The 17,768-nt window shown below is 40.1% G+C and overlaps 1 protein-coding gene across 3 annotated transcripts in view; it reads right to left on the reverse strand.

Annotated features, from left to right (window-relative positions):
• DCLK1 (doublecortin like kinase 1) overlaps positions 1-17,768 on the reverse strand; it is a 265,387-nt gene that overhangs the window by 30,003 nt on the left and 217,616 nt on the right. For all 3 annotated transcript variants that reach the window (XM_075420395.1, XM_009938124.2, XM_075420405.1), the window contains 5 exons: positions 17,563-17,671; positions 12,635-12,692; positions 11,740-11,859; positions 5,760-5,906; positions 682-815 (listed from right to left, as the gene is read on the reverse strand). In XM_075420395.1, the coding sequence (XP_075276510.1) occupies positions 682-815; positions 5,760-5,906; positions 11,740-11,859; positions 12,635-12,692; positions 17,563-17,671 (568 nt within the window). The remainder of the gene's footprint in view (positions 1-681; positions 816-5,759; positions 5,907-11,739; positions 11,860-12,634; positions 12,693-17,562; positions 17,672-17,768) is intronic.

Raw genomic sequence — 17,768 nt, forward strand, 5'->3', positions numbered from 1 at the left:
GAGAGACATGGTTAGAGACATCCGACTCCTATGAACTACAGTACAAGAACAGAGGAACCATTTTCAGAATTGTTAATAATTTCTTGTATATTCTCCTCTGAACTCTCTCTAACTACTTATCTTAATTCTGCTTTCAAATCTTTTTTACATTTACATCTTAAATTCAGATCAGATCAGAATATAGGAGCGCACAGAAGATGTTGTGCTGTATTCTTGATTTAGACAGTGATGCCTACCAACATGAGGCCTGCAGAGGTGACACAGGCTGCTCAAGCCAGCAGGCATTTACTCTGTGGAACAAATCAGAAGAAGAGGACAGTGCATGATAACGAAATAAAATTAAGTGAACGGTAGTTAGCAGTCTCTGGGGGCAGCTTAAGAATTACTTTTACTGTATCTGCAAAAGGCTAGTTAGTAACTCAGTTTTAAGCTGAGAAGTTTGAGGCCAACAACTGTCAGAGGAACCTAATACAACTCCACAGCTGGCCCTGCTCTGCGCTGGTTTGGACAAGATACCCTCCAGAGGTCCCTTCCAACTTAATTGTTCCATGAGCCATGATTATGCATCATACACAAGCAAAAGCAGCATAAAATCCTCAAGTGCAAGAACTATCTGGCACATTGGCGAGAACACGCACCACTTGTGTACACTTCAATGAATAATCACTAGAAGTGATTTACCCAGTTTCAGCGATGATTTCTGGAGCTACATATGTTGGGGTCCCACAAACAGTATACAGAGGTCCATCCACAATCGTTGCTAAGCCAAAGTCTCCTAGCTTCAGGGACTTGCTCCCATCTTGGTGTTCATAAACCTAAATCAAGAGGAAAATTCAAACGTTTAACACAGTTAAAGGTAACTACTGTATCGTTTATTAACTGCCTGAAATGTTCCTTCTAATTTGCAGTCTTTTTTCTCCTCCTTACCTACAACACACTTCTCTGCATGCTTTGAAAATTCACAGAAAATTTGGACAACTTCCCTTGAATGCACTTGGGGTGTTTGGGAAAGACTTACCTCGCTACCCAGCCAACAAAGGACATGCTACATGCTAGAAGCTAAAGCCCAGAATAAAAGGTCTGACCTTCCAGCAGCAACGTTCCTAGGTTACCTCCCCAATGACAACCAATTCACAGAGCAGGGTTTTGAAGTTTATTCATTTTACTTGCACAGAGCTTAAAGGCTTGCACAGGAATTTCAGCTTCTTAGATAATACAACAACTGCACCGATAGCAGCAACAGATTCTTCTCTGCGTATTGAAGTCAGAAGATGCAAACCTGGCTGGACTATTTCACCTAGAAACACTGACCTCTCCTTGGACCACTGTTCAATACCAATCAGTGTCTTCATGGTATGTTACCATCATCATCAATGGACATAGGTAGGGCTGTTAATCACTATACATGAAAATCCTGTCTTAAAACATGGTCTTCACAGCAGCAACGTGATCTTTTGTGGGTTTTTATGGGTGCAAAGAGAGATTAAGATAAAGTCACCAGAAAAAAGCTGGAAATAGCCATTCAACATACACAATCTTAAAAGCTGGCTCAATGTGAAAGCACAACCTTAAACCTGCAAATGCTGAAAACATACAAAAATGCTTAAAATAAAAAGACTGAATTAACCACTAGACTGCGAGTCTTTCTTTAATCCAGTTGCTGTTTTGGGTTCTTGCTTGCTGTTTCAAAATTGTTTGTGATGCAATTTAATGCTGTTTACCATAACAGCACCTTAAAAAATGGAAACAGTCTACAGGAGGTCTTCTCAAAGTATATATGCATGATGTTCTTATTTCGCAACCCAAATCAAAGCTCCATGCAGCCTGGATCACCAATGGTGATATCCTGATGACAATTAGCAGTAGTACCATTGTGCAAAAATAGAAGATATCACACTTCACAAACAAAATCAAAATCATCCTTAACGCCCATCTTGACCAGCTACTCCTACATCACAAATCACATTTATCTACAACTGCTTGCACATGAAAACCCTAGATTTTTTTCTTACAAAAATGCAATAAACTCTACAATACTACAAATGCAACAGATCCTACAATTCTTATACAGTTCACTTGGTGCCAAAATGAAATCTTGAAGTCTCTCACTATGGTTTGCTACAGAACTGCTACAGCTCATAACAACTAGTTCTGTTATACAGCCCCCCAGGTTTCTCCCTTGTTAATGTCAGTCATGTCTAGGGAGAAAACCCCGCTCTGTCCTGAATCCCTGCTACCAGGTGATACTGTCACAAGTAGACATTCAGAATACACAAAATTCATCCCTTTTCCTTATGTTATTTTTAATAATACAACCGGATCTTTAAGAGAACCAGCAATTTGATATGGATTCACATTTCTCTGCTACTAAGCCAGAAAAAAGATAGGCTTATAGAAACGCACTGGAAAAAAAGCAATTATGGTTTTATTAAAAACACAGATTGTTAAATACATCTGGTTCCTGAAACTAAAGAAAGTGCTCTCTGAAATGGCAGTTATAAATCTATTTTCAACAACAGTTTTAATTAAAGGCTAGAGACTAGAGCTTTAAATATTCACTTGCTGAAAAATGTAAACCATGCACTTCGACATCAAGGGCTGAATCCAGTTTAATTAGCATCTCAGATTCTATTTCATGCGGTTATCTTGTACAAAGCCCTCTCTGAGCTGTGTTAACCTAGTGAACATTCATAAACTCCCTCCTTCAACAGACCACACCTTGTATGACTCATATATCCTGGAAATTAACTACAGAAAAGGCTTGTTTAGCAATATTTACCAATGCAGAAGGTTTGGTACTCTGCATTTTCTACTATTTTGCTCCATCTGTCTCCAGGAATTACCTTGCTTGGAAAACTACTTCGGTTGACTTGTAAAATTGAAGAAAGTAACTTCTCCTCACCCTGTTATAACTCCACATAAAAAGGAGCCCAATGTGAAGCTGTGGTATGTTACTTGCCAGTCAAGGAATGTGAAAGATAATTTAATGCTCATGTTATTCAGAACAAATGCTATATGTGTTCCACTGCATTTAAATACTGAAGGGCAATTAAAGAAATGGGGATTAGTGCAAATTACCTACTACGTAGTGCTTTCACTGTTTTAACTAAGCAATAAAACTGTGTAATTGTACAACACTAATTGAATGCAGCCACACATAATTGTGTGCCACCATATGTATCCTATTACTATAAAGACTGTCAGTATTTTCTAAGCTGCTCTTGTGATGAGTGCAGATGGCAACAGTCAGAGAAGTTGTTCTCTAGGGTTTATTATATGGCTATAAAGACATCCCATGACCTGACAAAATAAACGTGCTAAATAGCAGCAATTATGAAAAATGTTCCAATTAAAACATGGAAGACACTCTCCAGAGAACAAAAAAAATGCTAAAAAATCACAGGTATTCAGCATACCCTAAACTCTTGGGCAGTTGACTGTTAGGTGGGCTTTGCATGCCTTGAGGATAGTAAGGAATATTTAAGCACTTACAGAAATAACTGGTGTTGCATGTAGGTCATTGAGCCAGATCCACACACATGAAGATTTACCAGCAGGGTCTATAGCTGATGGTACACATCAGCTCTAAGCATGGAAGTTACTTTTGGGGAAAATAGAAATCAAAGGAGAGAAAGAGGGAGGTGAAAGGGAAAGCTCTGCCTGGAGCCGGGAAGAGATGCAGTAAGGAGGCTCCAAGTGAGCGCTTTGGGCAGGCCTGTTAAAGGCTCCTCTAAACCTAAAGCTACAATCCATGGGTAGGAAAAAAGCAAGGGGAAAGGGCAGATTCTCACATCGGTGGCCAGGAGAACCTGCTGTGACAACATTACTGGGGCTTGCAGGTGCAAGACGTGACAGTAACAGCGTGAAGCAACAGCACAAGAACAACAAAGGAAAAATACAGCCATGACCACTTCGGTGCAGGGTTACAGAGCTGCAAGCAAAAGGCAGGCTACAGAAGGCAAGTAGCAGGTCTTGCACAACAGAAAGTCTAAGACCCATCTGGCATTTTGCAAGTGTTTTATAAATGCCATGAAAATAACCCTAATTGCAATCTTGTGACATAAGGAACTACCCACTCTATTTGACAGATAAGAAGATGAAAGTAGAAAGGTCAAGAGACACTAAGGCCACAGACAGCCAGTGTCAGAGATGGGGTCAGAACTCGGGTAAGGCTGGTTGCAAAGCACTTTTCTAAAACAGTGCTTGTTTCTTTCCAGGACCTGATAAACCTTAGAGAATTAATATAATTTGTGAATCAAATGTTGGCTTTTGAGAGTTAGGATGCTGCAAGAGGTTAAGTGCTGCATCCTCACTGCTCAGTATCAATATCAACCTGGGACATTTATATACACACAACCCTGGAAAAATCACTCAGAAATGATTCAGCTACAATGCAGACAGTGTTATCGTTCCTGGTAGTGGGTAATTACCAGAGACAGCTGGGCAGGCAAATCTAATCCTCTCCCTGTTGCCTCCACCTCCTGCCTACCTTCCTCTCTTCCTCCAGAAGCTTAACTCTACTGTTGTCAGACTTCAGGCATTTAGAGACATGTCAAGACAGCAGCAGGGCAAGCCTTGCCCCAGACCAAGACCCTCCTGCACTCTCCAAGTCACAGTATTAATGAATCCTGGCATGTGATTGCCATGCCGTCTGCATGCAGCCATCTACGAACACCAGTACAAGGGCTGCGAAAGGAGTACCAACTGCTAGTGTCTACGCTGGTGTCTAGTGAAACTTCTACTCAACATGTTTTTAGCAGTTTCTGGAAAATGAGGGCAAGCTGCTTCCTCACCCAGAACTACAAAGGCACCTGTCATTAGAGGAACCTCTACTGTAAAAATCCCACTCTCTGGAAGTTGAGTAAGATCTACTCGAGTCAACTTTTCCATAAAACCTCTTCAGTATCAAGCAGGAATAAATGCACTTAGTCATGGCAGAGAGCACACAGCTGAGACAACTGGTATATAATCTTAAACATTGTTTTACGCTTGCAGAATGTGTGGAGAATTAGGACATCTTGATACTGGAACATATCAGCAAACTTGGGAAAACTCAGAGAACAGTGAAATAATCAGGAAAAATTAATTTCTCAGAAGACATAAAACTAAGTCAGTTGGAGAACACAATTGCTGCATTGAAGAGTGCAAAAGCCTCAGAAGGACTAATTGCCAGGGTATGTTTTTCATTGTCTTCAGAGGATAGGGCTCATATAGATTCAGTCAGGAAAAGGAAGAGTCAGGCTTTTTACTAAAGTGTATTAATAAAAAGTGCTATGGGATTATTTGGGAGATGCAGCAGGGAAAGGAAGGACTCTGAAGTCTCTTCCTGGTTCTGCCCTGACTTACTACGCGATTAGGGCACAACACTGATAGCTACCATGTCTGTAAAACTGAACTGCTGCTAATTACTGAGGCAGCCGCAGAAGTACAGAATGGTCTATCGAGGACAGAATACCTCTGTGTTTACGAGAAGCCTGAAATTACACTGCGGCTCATTGAAAGGTCACTTCTAGTGATCGCTGGAACAACTTTGTCACTGTGTCCTGGGGAACAGTCTAGACATACCAGCTGATGTTACTGTACTTTTTGTGACAGCTGTTATTCTTAGGAGAGCTTTATAACACTACGGTTAAAATTAAAAAACCAATGACTTCAAAGACTGAAACAAACTTGGGATGTGTGTGTAGGGAGGGAGAAGCGCAGACCTTCTCTCACACTCCCAAGTTATCAACAACACCAAAAGTTGAATTTTCACTTACCAGTAGATTCTCTGGCTTGATATCCCTGTGGACAATGTTCAGGCTGTGAAGATATTTGATGGCACTGGCCAGATTGTAAAGCATCCCACTGGCATCCCGCTCTGTATATTTGTTGGTGGAAGTAATAGCATCAAAAAGATCTCCTCCCTGGAGCAAAATGACCACAGCATATGAGCAACACTGCTTGTGAAATTACTGAAAAATTTAGGGATGATCAAGGACCACCATTTATAGGGGAGGAGGAGGGAGGAGCAGTACAGTTTCCCAACAGCTATAAACTCTGGATACTGTGATGACATCCCCATAATGGCAGCTGAACATACCAGTAATTCAGAATCTTTCGTTGTGGTTTGCTTGGTCAGCCAAGAGGCCGGAGTCTCCACTACGAACCGTTCCTACCTGCTGCTGCTTCTGTAACATGTCCAGCACCTGCCGACCTGTGCGTTCAGAACCCGTGTTGCAAACTTCTGGCATGTGTATACTCTCGCCTGTCGCGACGTCTTGTACCAACCCTTGCCACTCTATTATAACCACAAACAGCCTGACTTCAAATTTTTGCCCAAAGTCTGACCGAACTCAAGAAGAATGAAGACATTCTGAGTAAAATTCAAACCAGCTGCCTGCCATCACTGCTAGTGTATTTTAAAAGTCTGCTTCCATCTCATAAAACTTTGAAAACATGGATTTTAGAAACCACTTTCTCTACACAAGATGTGAAGTTTTTGGTAGTGTGATGCTCTACTTGCAGCTAATACTGAAGAACTTCCCAGCATATATGTCAGACAATCATACTGGAAGACACTTAAGAATTACCATTAGTATTTCACCACAGCTACAAACACAGATGGCACCTTGTCCCACTTCCAGCTCATTGTGCTGTCTTATTCAGCTAAAAGCTACTGCCAGTGAAAGAAAAACAAGAAAAGAAGAGAGCAAGAAAGAAGAAAAGGAGGAAAATAAGTCCTCAAAGTTGCAATGATCTTCACCAGGATCGGAGGCAGCCATGACATTTGGATTGCGTTTCCAGATCTGAGCTGGCAAGTGGCAAGAAGAACATGTAAGTGCTTGGAGAAAGACTAAAAAAAAGTTTAAAGAAGAGATTAAGGAGGAAGCTTGGCAGAGTGGAGGAGAAAAACAGACACCTTCTGAGAGATATTACTCAAAGGTATTCGGCCTTTGGCCAAAATCAAAGCATCACCATAATGGAAACACAGACCAACCGACAAAAAAAAAGAGGAGGAAAATGATAATTCTGCAAAAACAATGCAAAAAATCCTTGCTGCAGTCAAAACACCACAGAACAAAATATATCACTGGACACTGTGTTTTAAAGAAAAAGTGGATATTTTCTGAAGGCAGAAGAGGAATCCCAGTGTTTCCAACTCTCTTGATTTTATGAACAGTCTGAAGTTATTTGGTGTTTTTTCTTAAGGCTCAGCTCCAGAGTAAACACTGTTTTCACTATGAGAAAGGAGGAGGGGGAAGAATAAAAAAAAAAAAGATTTTTTCCAGGAATCATGGCTACAGAGAAAGAAGTAGCAAAAGACAACCACCAAAGACTCAAGCCTGAGAAAACAGACATTACTTGTTAAAAAAGCCCAAACAAACTATTCAAAATTTTGCATTGTCGAGGTGCAGCTGAAGTCTGCCAGAGCAGGTTTATTCCCACTATAGATGCAAAATACCAGCTTTGGAAACCGCTTGCAGCCAACCATTGTCAAATCTGGACCACATCAAAACCTCTTGCTCTGGCTGGTGACTGATCAAGATACATCAAGATACACAGTGTCAAGGGAAAGGAGGAAGAAAAGGCCAAACTAAACCAGATATAGGATTAGAGAGAAAGGCCAAATATTTGGCAAAAGTACAATACTATGTACTTCATGGCATTAACTGATCCCTACGTATTAGATATCAGCATGTGGCAAAATATGTCGGATAAATAATCTATCATCCCTAAGCTCCTTCCTGTGAAGCCCCTGTACCAGCTGCTTTTTAACATGAGGTAGTGGATTAGACAGATCTTTGGTCTTATCTAATATCTTCCAGATGTTCAGAAGAAGTGTCAATAACATCAGCAAAGGATCTGCCTCCAAACAAAGAAAACAGCCTGAGCTGAGATGGGAGGGCTGAGAAGGAAAGAAGCTGAACCTCAAAAAAAGAAACGAAAATTTTGGCATAAAGTCAGAAGAAAGAGAACAAACACACAAGAGAAACCTAAACCCAGAAAAATATAGAGGCTGCAGAGCACAGTAACAGATGGTCAAGCCAATTTGAAGCAGAATAATTTTCTCCAGTTAAGCAGCCCACTTTACTTGGTAAAATTTCTTACCGGGTAGCCTGCTGAGAAAAGAGAACACATATTTAGCCTGTGGGATTCTCTGCAGTTAAAAGAGAGGTGACAGCCTGCAAAGAGTTAATGGAGCTGACAGCTATATCAGGCGGAATTGTTTTCAGACTTCCCTTTCCCTGAAGAGCACTTCAACCTGCAAGGTTCTGCTTAGCCAATTCACACAGCAGGTCACTATCATTTATTCAGGCACAAGGGGTGAGTTCAGGCTGACATTTCAGTCTTCAGTCCCCTCTTCTGGAGTGAAATGGGACCAGTAACATCTGAATGCAGTTTTATCATCTGTGCACATGAGGAAGTACACTTGGAAGTACAGTAACCAATTATTTATTTATTACCTTGTTATGTAAATGATATAATCTCTCTTTTCTTCTGCAAAAGTGAAATCATATCCTGGAGCAGTAAAGGAAACTCTGCAATAAATCTTGCTTGTTAAATTGGCCAAACCCCTGTTAGGTTTGAATAACAATTTTGTTTCGCTGTGTAAAAAGGCAACGTGCCAGAAACCAGGTCCTTGCTTCCTTTTACAAGCACCACTTGCAATGTGTTTATATTTGTATTTATGAAGTGCCTTTTCTTACACTTTACAAAGCCATGAATGGCCTATCTGCCAGGAGGTGAGGGCAGTACTTGCAGCAGCCACTTATGTCAAACATGTTACTGCCAATTAATGCAGGGTGGTATTAACTGAAACCGTACTCTGCAGTATCAAGCCTTTTCTCCTTGAATTTCTTTCCTGTCTGTGCGTTTGATTTAAAGCTGGGTCCTCAAAAGTCAGTCACTAGCAGATGGTTAATCAATTCTAGCAGTGCATGCTATGAAATGGTCGTAGTCAGCAACTGGTGAATAAGCAATTAATGTCTTTCCAGAAATACCTTTCCTGGTGCCCAGATAGTATAACAAGTTTGTTTTTTTTTTTTTTTTTTCCAATTAAATATTAAGGAATAGATGTTTGCTTCAAAGAAGCAAAGTTAACTTCCTAGCTTTAGGATACTTCTTCTAAATTTCTTCTATTATTCTACATAAAAGTAGAAACAGTGCTCTCTAGGATATCTGACCTACAGAGATGTGTAGAAAGCCCTTCTATAGCATAGCTAAAGGCATAAATATCTTGTTATGTGCAGCAATCCTGAAGAGTAAAGAAGAACGAGTGCAAACCCCCAGGTTTTTCCAGAACGTGAATATAATGGTTGGTTTTCTTTATATACATCTTTTAGGCTAGTTATATAAGTTTTCGGTCCCCTCCTCTCTTATTTATCTGAGTAGGACTTTGATGAAAAATCCACCGGAGACTGCAGTTTGAACATTTTTCAAGTATGAATAGCACAGCAGGTTGCACCCATAAAACCAGTTACGTGCTTACGTCTTGGCATGTTAGACAAGACACAGCTTTTACTTCTTAGCACACCTCATGGGGCCAAGCTGAAGGATTTGTCAATGCAAGCTGTAGCTGTGGCTATGCTGGATTACAACGCTGTGCAAGAGTATTGAGGTACCTTTGAACAAGCTCTCATGGACACTGAAAAACCTACAGTAACACAGAACTCAGAACAAGCTCACTTATTATAGAAAAGACCAGTAATTATGATAAAAATAGCGTTGGATGGCTAATAGCATCTGATCTGAAGCTGTGCTATTTCACATTGCGCTCCCGAATGCAAGATGGGGCTGTGAGTGTGAAGAAGGTGGGGAAATTCTTCTGGGACTGGTTACACAGAGCGATTCATGATGTGGAAGAGTGCTACTATTTTGCTTATTTTCTTAGGATTTAACCACTCCATCAGAGACTAAATGGGGATGCCGCGTACCCTGTCAGCTCCTTGCCACCAGCATGCCCCAGTGTGCTTCCTCAGAGTTTGGAGGTGGTGGACTGGTTTGGAGGTGGGTTAGCTGGACCACAAGCTCCACAGCACCGCTCACATCAAGTAGGGCAATGGGCAGACTCAAACCTAAGAGGACAATGTTGCCATTTCCTCAGCTGTGGTGCATGGCCTGAGCTTCTCATGGACAACAACGGTGCCCCGGCCTGCCGCAAGAACAGGGAAAATCTGTGGGCACCCTTGACAGCCTCCCAGCTCTGTACTGGGAACATGGCTTGTGTCACTGCTGCTGCCACTGAGCAGGGAGGATATGGAATGAAACAACACACTTTTCATTCTCCTTGCTCTCATATTCCAGCCCAGAAATTGAGGCGCTCTTGAAAAAACACTTGGAGCTGCGATCATCCTATCTAATATCTCAGTGAGGTGCCTACACTAAGAGCATCCTTTAAACTCCACCTACAACCAGAGCAAAGCAGATAACAATCCTGCTTGCCAGAACTGCTTTCTCTCACGACCTCTTGTGGTGCCTGTTTCTAACCACGGATACAGAGGATGTCTACTGAAGGTGTCCACACTTCTTCAGACAAGTGGAAGTGATCTGGCTGCCGGGGTTCAGACTGCCTGATTTGCTCAGAAGTGTTGAGTGCCCATATACACTTGGCCTGCACACAAATGCTGCTGCTGCACAGCTTTACTGAAGTCTTTGTCCTTAAACACGTAAAACAATGAATTTCCCAGGTGTAGGCATGATAGGCTGCCCTAGGAGAATGAGCTGATCAATACACAGAAATGGAGGTGGTTGCTGGAAAGATCTTCTTCCCACAGAATAGTTGTGAAAGGAAAGAGAATCGCTAATCCCATTAGTGCATGTGAAAAACAGACGTATGCTCTTAAAGTAAGTATGGAGGACAAAATGTCCTCTGTGGTTTTCTGTCCTAATTTGTACCAATTACTGAAGTGTATTTTTACCACCTTTACTGAAATGTATTTTTACCACCTTTTATGCACAGTGACATATTCATGTATTAGCACCACAACCGAGAGCTAAATTCATGCTTCTCACACTGCACCATTGACAGTATGGGGGCAAGGCATGACCTGGTCTGAGTTTCATAACCCATTTTCCATCAGTCAGTGAAATAAATGCATGCGATCTGGAAGTTACAATGAAAAATAAATAGGGTCTCAAAGGTAAAATATTGCATTTGCAAGCTTACTTTTCAGAATAGAACCATGCTTTAAATAGAAGGTTTTTCTCTTTCACTTGTCCCCTTCTCCAGCTTAAATTTAGATTATTATCAAGGACGCAAGCTTGACAATGTCTTAATGTAAACCAGTATAGAAAAAAGACAGGTAGTATTATTTAAATTTATCATAAATTAATAAAATCTAATTAAACTCTATTTTATCAAAGAATATTGAATTTTGAAGGCTGATATTCATGGCTATTTGGACTGGGCGTATTTTCTATTCACCTCAAGGCAGATGCATTTCTTTCAGATAAAACTTTTTAGAAAGACTTCTTTTGAGGGAGCAAATAAAAATGGTGATCTCTGAAGTACTGTCCACAAAGCACTTCTGCGTGTGGCTTACGGAAAGTTAATTCTTGAAATATTTGAAAACTAAAAAAAAAAATCTGACAGTTACACATCTTTCAGTGGGGTGCTTGAGAAGACTACCTTCAGAGACCCCTCCCTTTCTAAATGATTCTATGATTCCATGATGTTTAGTAAGCTTTAGTACCGATGAAATTTCTCAATATGGTTGAAACAACCCTTGACAAGCAGCTTGTCTCCAAAATACTCACCTTTACAAGTTCCATGACAAGGTACAACTCCGTTGGCATGTCCATCTCCTCAATCAGAAGTACAATATTGGGATGCTTGACTCGTCTTAAAATAGATACTTCATTCTGGATCATGTGTTCCTGCCACACAAAAGAAATCTTTAATGACTATGGGTTGGTGGGAAATACTTTCACCTCCATTGCACAGTGGAAAATGCAGATAGAATTGGGACCTGCATGGATTATTCATTTTTTTAAAAGAAGGTAACAGACGGTGCCTCCAGCAATATGGAAGGGACACATCTAGAAACATCATCATTGTGATAACTGAAAGAAGAACAGAGAGGAGAACATAGAAAAAGAAATAGAGGAAAAGACATGTTTCTGATACAGCGAAAAGTTAAATATGGAAGCTTCTAAAATTTCTTCTCTAATGCAGAATTTTTACATTTAAAATACTTTAGCATCTTCTCAGAGAACCTTTTGTTATAGTTTTGAAAAGGTAGCAGAAATTCACTTACTATAAAACTGATATCAGTTTGATTAACCTTGCATACTGTTTAGACATAGTGACCGGTTTTATAATTATTAGTACTATTTTTCCATTTTCTGTAATATCTGGGATTATGAAAGCTAGAGGACACAATTACAGGAGTAAAGAGCAAGGGGAATGAGTGTACCCACACACAACCAGCCAACTGGGGAATCAGCAACATACATCTAGAAAGGCACATTGCAGCCTTATATACTGATACTCCAAGGGTCTCTGGAGGGCAGGCAAAGGCTTCAACCAAAAAGATTCTATCATTTGCCAGCAAGAAAACAAATACCAACAGCTTCACAAAGTTATCTCTCACACAATATTTCTTGAAAAAAAATAAAATATTTTGGTCTCATTTGATTTTTTTGTACTTACTTTTCCTCTACATTTACTTTTTTTGATTATTTTCAGAGCATATTCTCTACCAGTTGATCTGAGGAAAAAGAAAAGAAAAAATTGTATATTCAATTACATTAAATATTTTTCTCAGTCAAGTTTCTATTTGTCATTTGAGCACAGTAGGTCTGGGCAAGAATTTTATTTAAGTATTTGTTTTGTCAAGAAATGAAGCTTGGGTCTGTCTGGAATTGTGAACTTGAGCCAAGTTTATTGAATACGTGTGCCTGAGAAAAAAGCATTAAGCATTTTTTTTAAAAAATGAAGACATTTCAATGTTTTTGAAACAAAATCACTTGATTTTTGCATTTTGTAGTGGTATTTGTTCTTTCTTCTGCAATTTTATGTAAAAACATTATACAGTATTTACAGATCCAAATATTCTCAAAACCAAAAAGTTTTGTTTTCTGTTAAACAAAAAAAAACAAGCCATGGAAAATACATTTCTTTTTTTTTTTTACTTAAAATGAAGAGTCTTTTGTTTTATCTTAGCACTCACAACCGCTAAGATAAAAAAGTCGGTCCTTGGAATATTGTTTTATGTATTCAGTAAGTATATGATACTTCGCAGAGTTAAATCTGATGTTTATGGGACAGAATATGAAAGGATCAGACAGTGAGAAATTGTAGAGAATTAGTTCAGGATGAGGACACATTTCCCTTTAGGTGGGTTTTTTTGGAAGCCATATAATATTTATCACTACCACATACATATTTTTTTATATAGAATGCTAACATAGAAAACTAAGCTTGCAGAGAAGTTCACAATATCAACTTCTATTTCTTAACCAAGTTACAGAACCAAAACATGGTTGTAAGGATGATACCGAGAAGCTCTGTTCACAAGCTTTAGTTTCACTATAAGGTTAAATGAAGAATGGATAACATAACAAAAAGCTCTTACTGAAATGCTTTTGTTTCCTAATAAAAATCTAAAGAGTTTACAGAAGTCTAACACATTGCCCTGAGGCATATATTTGGTTAAAAAATAAAAACAACTTCTCAAGCATATGGGGTGATTTTTTTTTTTATTCTTCATTTAGCAAAACATGGTTAAATTGATACATTAAATTGATATATAGTAAGTTAAATAAGGAAACGAACATGCCTAAAAGTGTGTACAGCCTGTCAAGGAGGACATGCAAAGTGAGTGGTAAACAGAAAGCACTGCTTTCATGGAGACCTCCTCTGGCAATGATGTACCACTAGGCATTAATTTAAGGGAAGATGGGGACTTTAGTAAAAAGAAAAAGAAACCCCAAAATATTAATTCTGTTTGAGTTCCCAAGTCAGCAGGGAGCAAAGACAGTCTGTATGAAGACATCAGTTAAAAGACTGTGCAAAGAAATCCCACCGGATGACGATGTTTACGACTTGGGAAAAAAAGTACAGCATGGTTGTTCAAGACTTAGGCAAAGAAAAACTAAGAACTTGTCATTTCTGTACTCCCCCACAAAGGGGTTTAATGCTACAGCCCCCTGAAATGGGCTGCACTCCACGTGGGGTGCCCCTTCCCAGTGCTGCTGTTTGGTGGCTACCAAAATGGTGCCTAGCAGTGAGGCGACAGGCAGAGGTATGGACATTATTTTGGGGGAATGGAAGGAGGATGTAGAAGAAGGAATGTTAGAAACTAGGATATCTGGTGTTCAAACTCTGACAAAATATGCCCTCTTGCAATAGGAGTCTCTTTCAAGCTGCTTGGTTGCCCTAAGAATGCTTCCTTTCTGTCATGAGAAAGGAAATTGATGTTTTTTGTTGGCCATGGGAGACTCCATGTACTCCAAAACACTGGGAAATCTGAGCTAGTGAGGAAATGTCAGAATTTGGAAGTATCTGAAAGTTAAAAATGAACACATATAAAAACACCGCAGGACAAATTGTGCAGATGATGGAGCAGATATGTAACGAGCAGATGACAACTCTGACTGCTCTTTGTTTTGGTAAAAAGAAAATTAAAGCTAAGATAATGCAAATCCTTTCCCCTAAAAAGCTGCAGAACCGCAGGCTGTCAGCAGCGCTGCAGCTTACACGCCTGTCAAAAAAACACACACGGCCATGCCAGAAACTCATGGTGAAAAAAGCATATCACCTCTCACCCATCACTCAACCCAAACAATAAATAGGTGCCACACGAAGTAGGGAACACGTTATGGCTGGATCAAAGTCCGGACCCAGAGCATTAACGCAGGGCACCGAGTTAGACCTGTAGTTCATAACAGGGCTCCGTGCCACGCTCCACGGCTGTTTTAACCTTTTGCAAAGTTCACAGAGATTTCCACTGCACTGGAAACAAACATCTATCTTCATTATTTTACTGTGAGCATTAATTATATCTGTGTGTGTGTGTGTGCGCGCGCACCTTCACAGATGCACAGAATGCAGTTTAGAAGTTCCCACGTGAAAATTTTGAAGATCGTTTTCGGTTTCTATTATCTGGACTGTTTGTTGTCAGAGGGAAACACCTGTGAATCCATTTGAAGAGTGTCCAACCACTGCACACGGGCTGGTCTCCACAGCTACGGAGAAGCATCCATGTGATCAGTGAAGACGTGTAACGAGACCCATTCCTACTTGCTTAACACCTCATGGTGCTACTCCTTTGAAGTCTAACTCACACAGGAATCGTACGTCAGAAGAAAGTGGAAAAGTCCTCTGTCCCAAGTATCACCCCATCAATTCTGGCTCTGCAAATGATGGGCATATCAGGCTTTGAAGTGAGGTGTTTTTCACTTAGAAAGACTATCAAGAGTGTTTTTCAAGGGGTTTCACATGTACTGGCTTTAATTTACCCTCCAAGCCTTTAATTTCTCCTTCCACACTTGGGATGGCAAGGGTATACTGCTTTAGAAGTGGAGACCAACAGAAATAATTCTGCTTTAATTTTCAAGCTCTCCCAAAGTAGTAACTCTCTGATATGAATGGGATCTATGGAATGGTATCACTCAGAGACCATAAGAGTATGTATCTGGGAATCTTTGTGCAATCAGGCTATCTGAGCACATGTTCACTAGACACATTGTGTTATCGGATACTTCTGGGACCAGAAGGATACAGAGGACAGGAAACAGTTTTCATCTAAACTCTCAAGGATATTGTAATCAGCATTATTTTTAGGTGTGGTGGAACCTATATGTAATTCTGCTCATGTCTTTTCTCTCAGCGTGAGACAGAGTTGTACAATGTGCACTAGCACATTTCAACTGTCTCACAGCACAACTGGTATTTTCTGCTGAATGGCAGCGTATGAAAACCTCAACCTTTTTTTTATTTTGCCTTGTAATCTGTTTCTCTCAGTCGCTACTCACTTGACTTTTAGCTTGCCTTTTTCTCTCTTCTTAGTTACATGTTTTCACTCCTGTTTTTCATCAGTCATACCCCCTCCATAGGGGGCCATGCTTTCTTGTTTTCGACTGTTTAGCTTTGCTTCCTTTAGGTTTCCATATTCCCCTGTTCAGCGTTCGGACCCTGGGGTTTGATCTGAACAGCTATCGCCCTCCGGATGACCAGTTCCACCACAAACTCACTCTGATGGAGCTCGAAAGGCCTCACAAGAGCTTTGGCCAAGTCCCACAAGCACACTGTCAGCTGATACAAAATCCACTCTTCCCCCTTTCCCCAACAGCTGTCTGCATGGTCTCCGACTAGCCAGATGCAGACTGGGACCTGTCTTTTTCCAAAATGACACTAATTTTAAAATCAGCGAAGCTAATTTATCATCATCTGCCATGAGATTTAATCTTGACTTACTCTCTAGGGTTTATATCACACTCTTACAGGCTAAAGAACAAAAGTTCTTTCTTTGAGCCCAAAGGTGAGGTTACAGTCTTCTGTTAGAGTCTCCTCCCTAGGTTATGGTAGTAGGGGATATAAAACTTCATTCATGGAATTTTGTTATCAGACCTTGATATCTCTGCTGTTCTTTCTTTTGGACATCTCTAGCTCTGGCAGTTTTTTGCCTTCTCTGCACTGCTATTACCTAACACGAGCAATCTTACAACCATTTCACATACAAGTACCTTCTGTCTTTTTTAATCCACATTCTTATATTTTTAACACCACCATGAAAAGGCACCTGCAGTTCTGCTCAGAGCACTTCTGTCTTTGTTCTCTGTTTTTTACACTCTTCACGGTAGTTAGAGCCACTTCAAACCTGGTTCATGACCTGTCTGACCAGATTTAGAAGCCAACACCTGAGCTAGTCAACCTGGACGCTTTCAGCAACACCGACATTTGAGGTGACTTGTGCCTTCTCTAATCTGGAGTGGATGTCTAAAATCAGTCTTTAAGGGTGACTGTTCTCAAATTTTAACAGTAAAGGACACTGAAGAAGTTAGATTTTGATGCCTGCAGCGCAGGCTCCTACAGTTCGATGGAGCTCATATAATGGCATAAAGCAGGCCAGCAAGAGACAGATGCTCATTTAATTAAAGATAAACATGGAGAGATTTCTCCTCAGTGTCAGATGGCAGAATAGGTGGTTTCAAAGTCAGCTCTTTGTGCTGACCACCACCACTACACGCACACACAATATTTCCTGACTTCTTTACAGAATGCTCCTGCATGTGAAATGTTTCGTCAGTCTAATGTAAAGGAAGAGTTGCAAGAATATACTGCAAAAAAAGACATTATTTCAGTGTAACGAGAAAGATTTAACACAAAGAACTGGTAAAATCACGTGAAATGCAGCAAAAAAAAACCATATAAAACCCACAAAGAATGAAATTCATAGATTGTCCCTTGGACTCACTCCTTTTTTTCATATTAGAGGGCACTAGTCTAGTTTTTCCATCTGGCATTGAGACATTTCCTTATCACACATCCTACATTCTACAAATAAATGCATGATCTAGAAAAAAGCGTGACATTAATGATTATTTTTACAGTAATAAGCATATTTTTCTCCTCACCTTTCTATACACTCCTTCACAATAGCAAAATTTCCATCTCCTATAGTCCTTCCAACTTTATATCGCTCTGCTATCGATGCTGGAACCTGGAAACCTTCCTCCAACACTTCTGAAAGAATCATTAGTACATTTTTATTGTTAGTGAAGGAAACACAGATGTTGCACATAACATGCATCTTAAGTCTAAGGTTTAGGAGCCTGGAAAC

This window comes from Opisthocomus hoazin, chromosome 1 (assembly GCF_030867145.1).
Source record: "Opisthocomus hoazin isolate bOpiHoa1 chromosome 1, bOpiHoa1.hap1, whole genome shotgun sequence".
NCBI classification, from domain to species: domain Eukaryota; kingdom Metazoa; phylum Chordata; class Aves; order Opisthocomiformes; family Opisthocomidae; genus Opisthocomus; species Opisthocomus hoazin.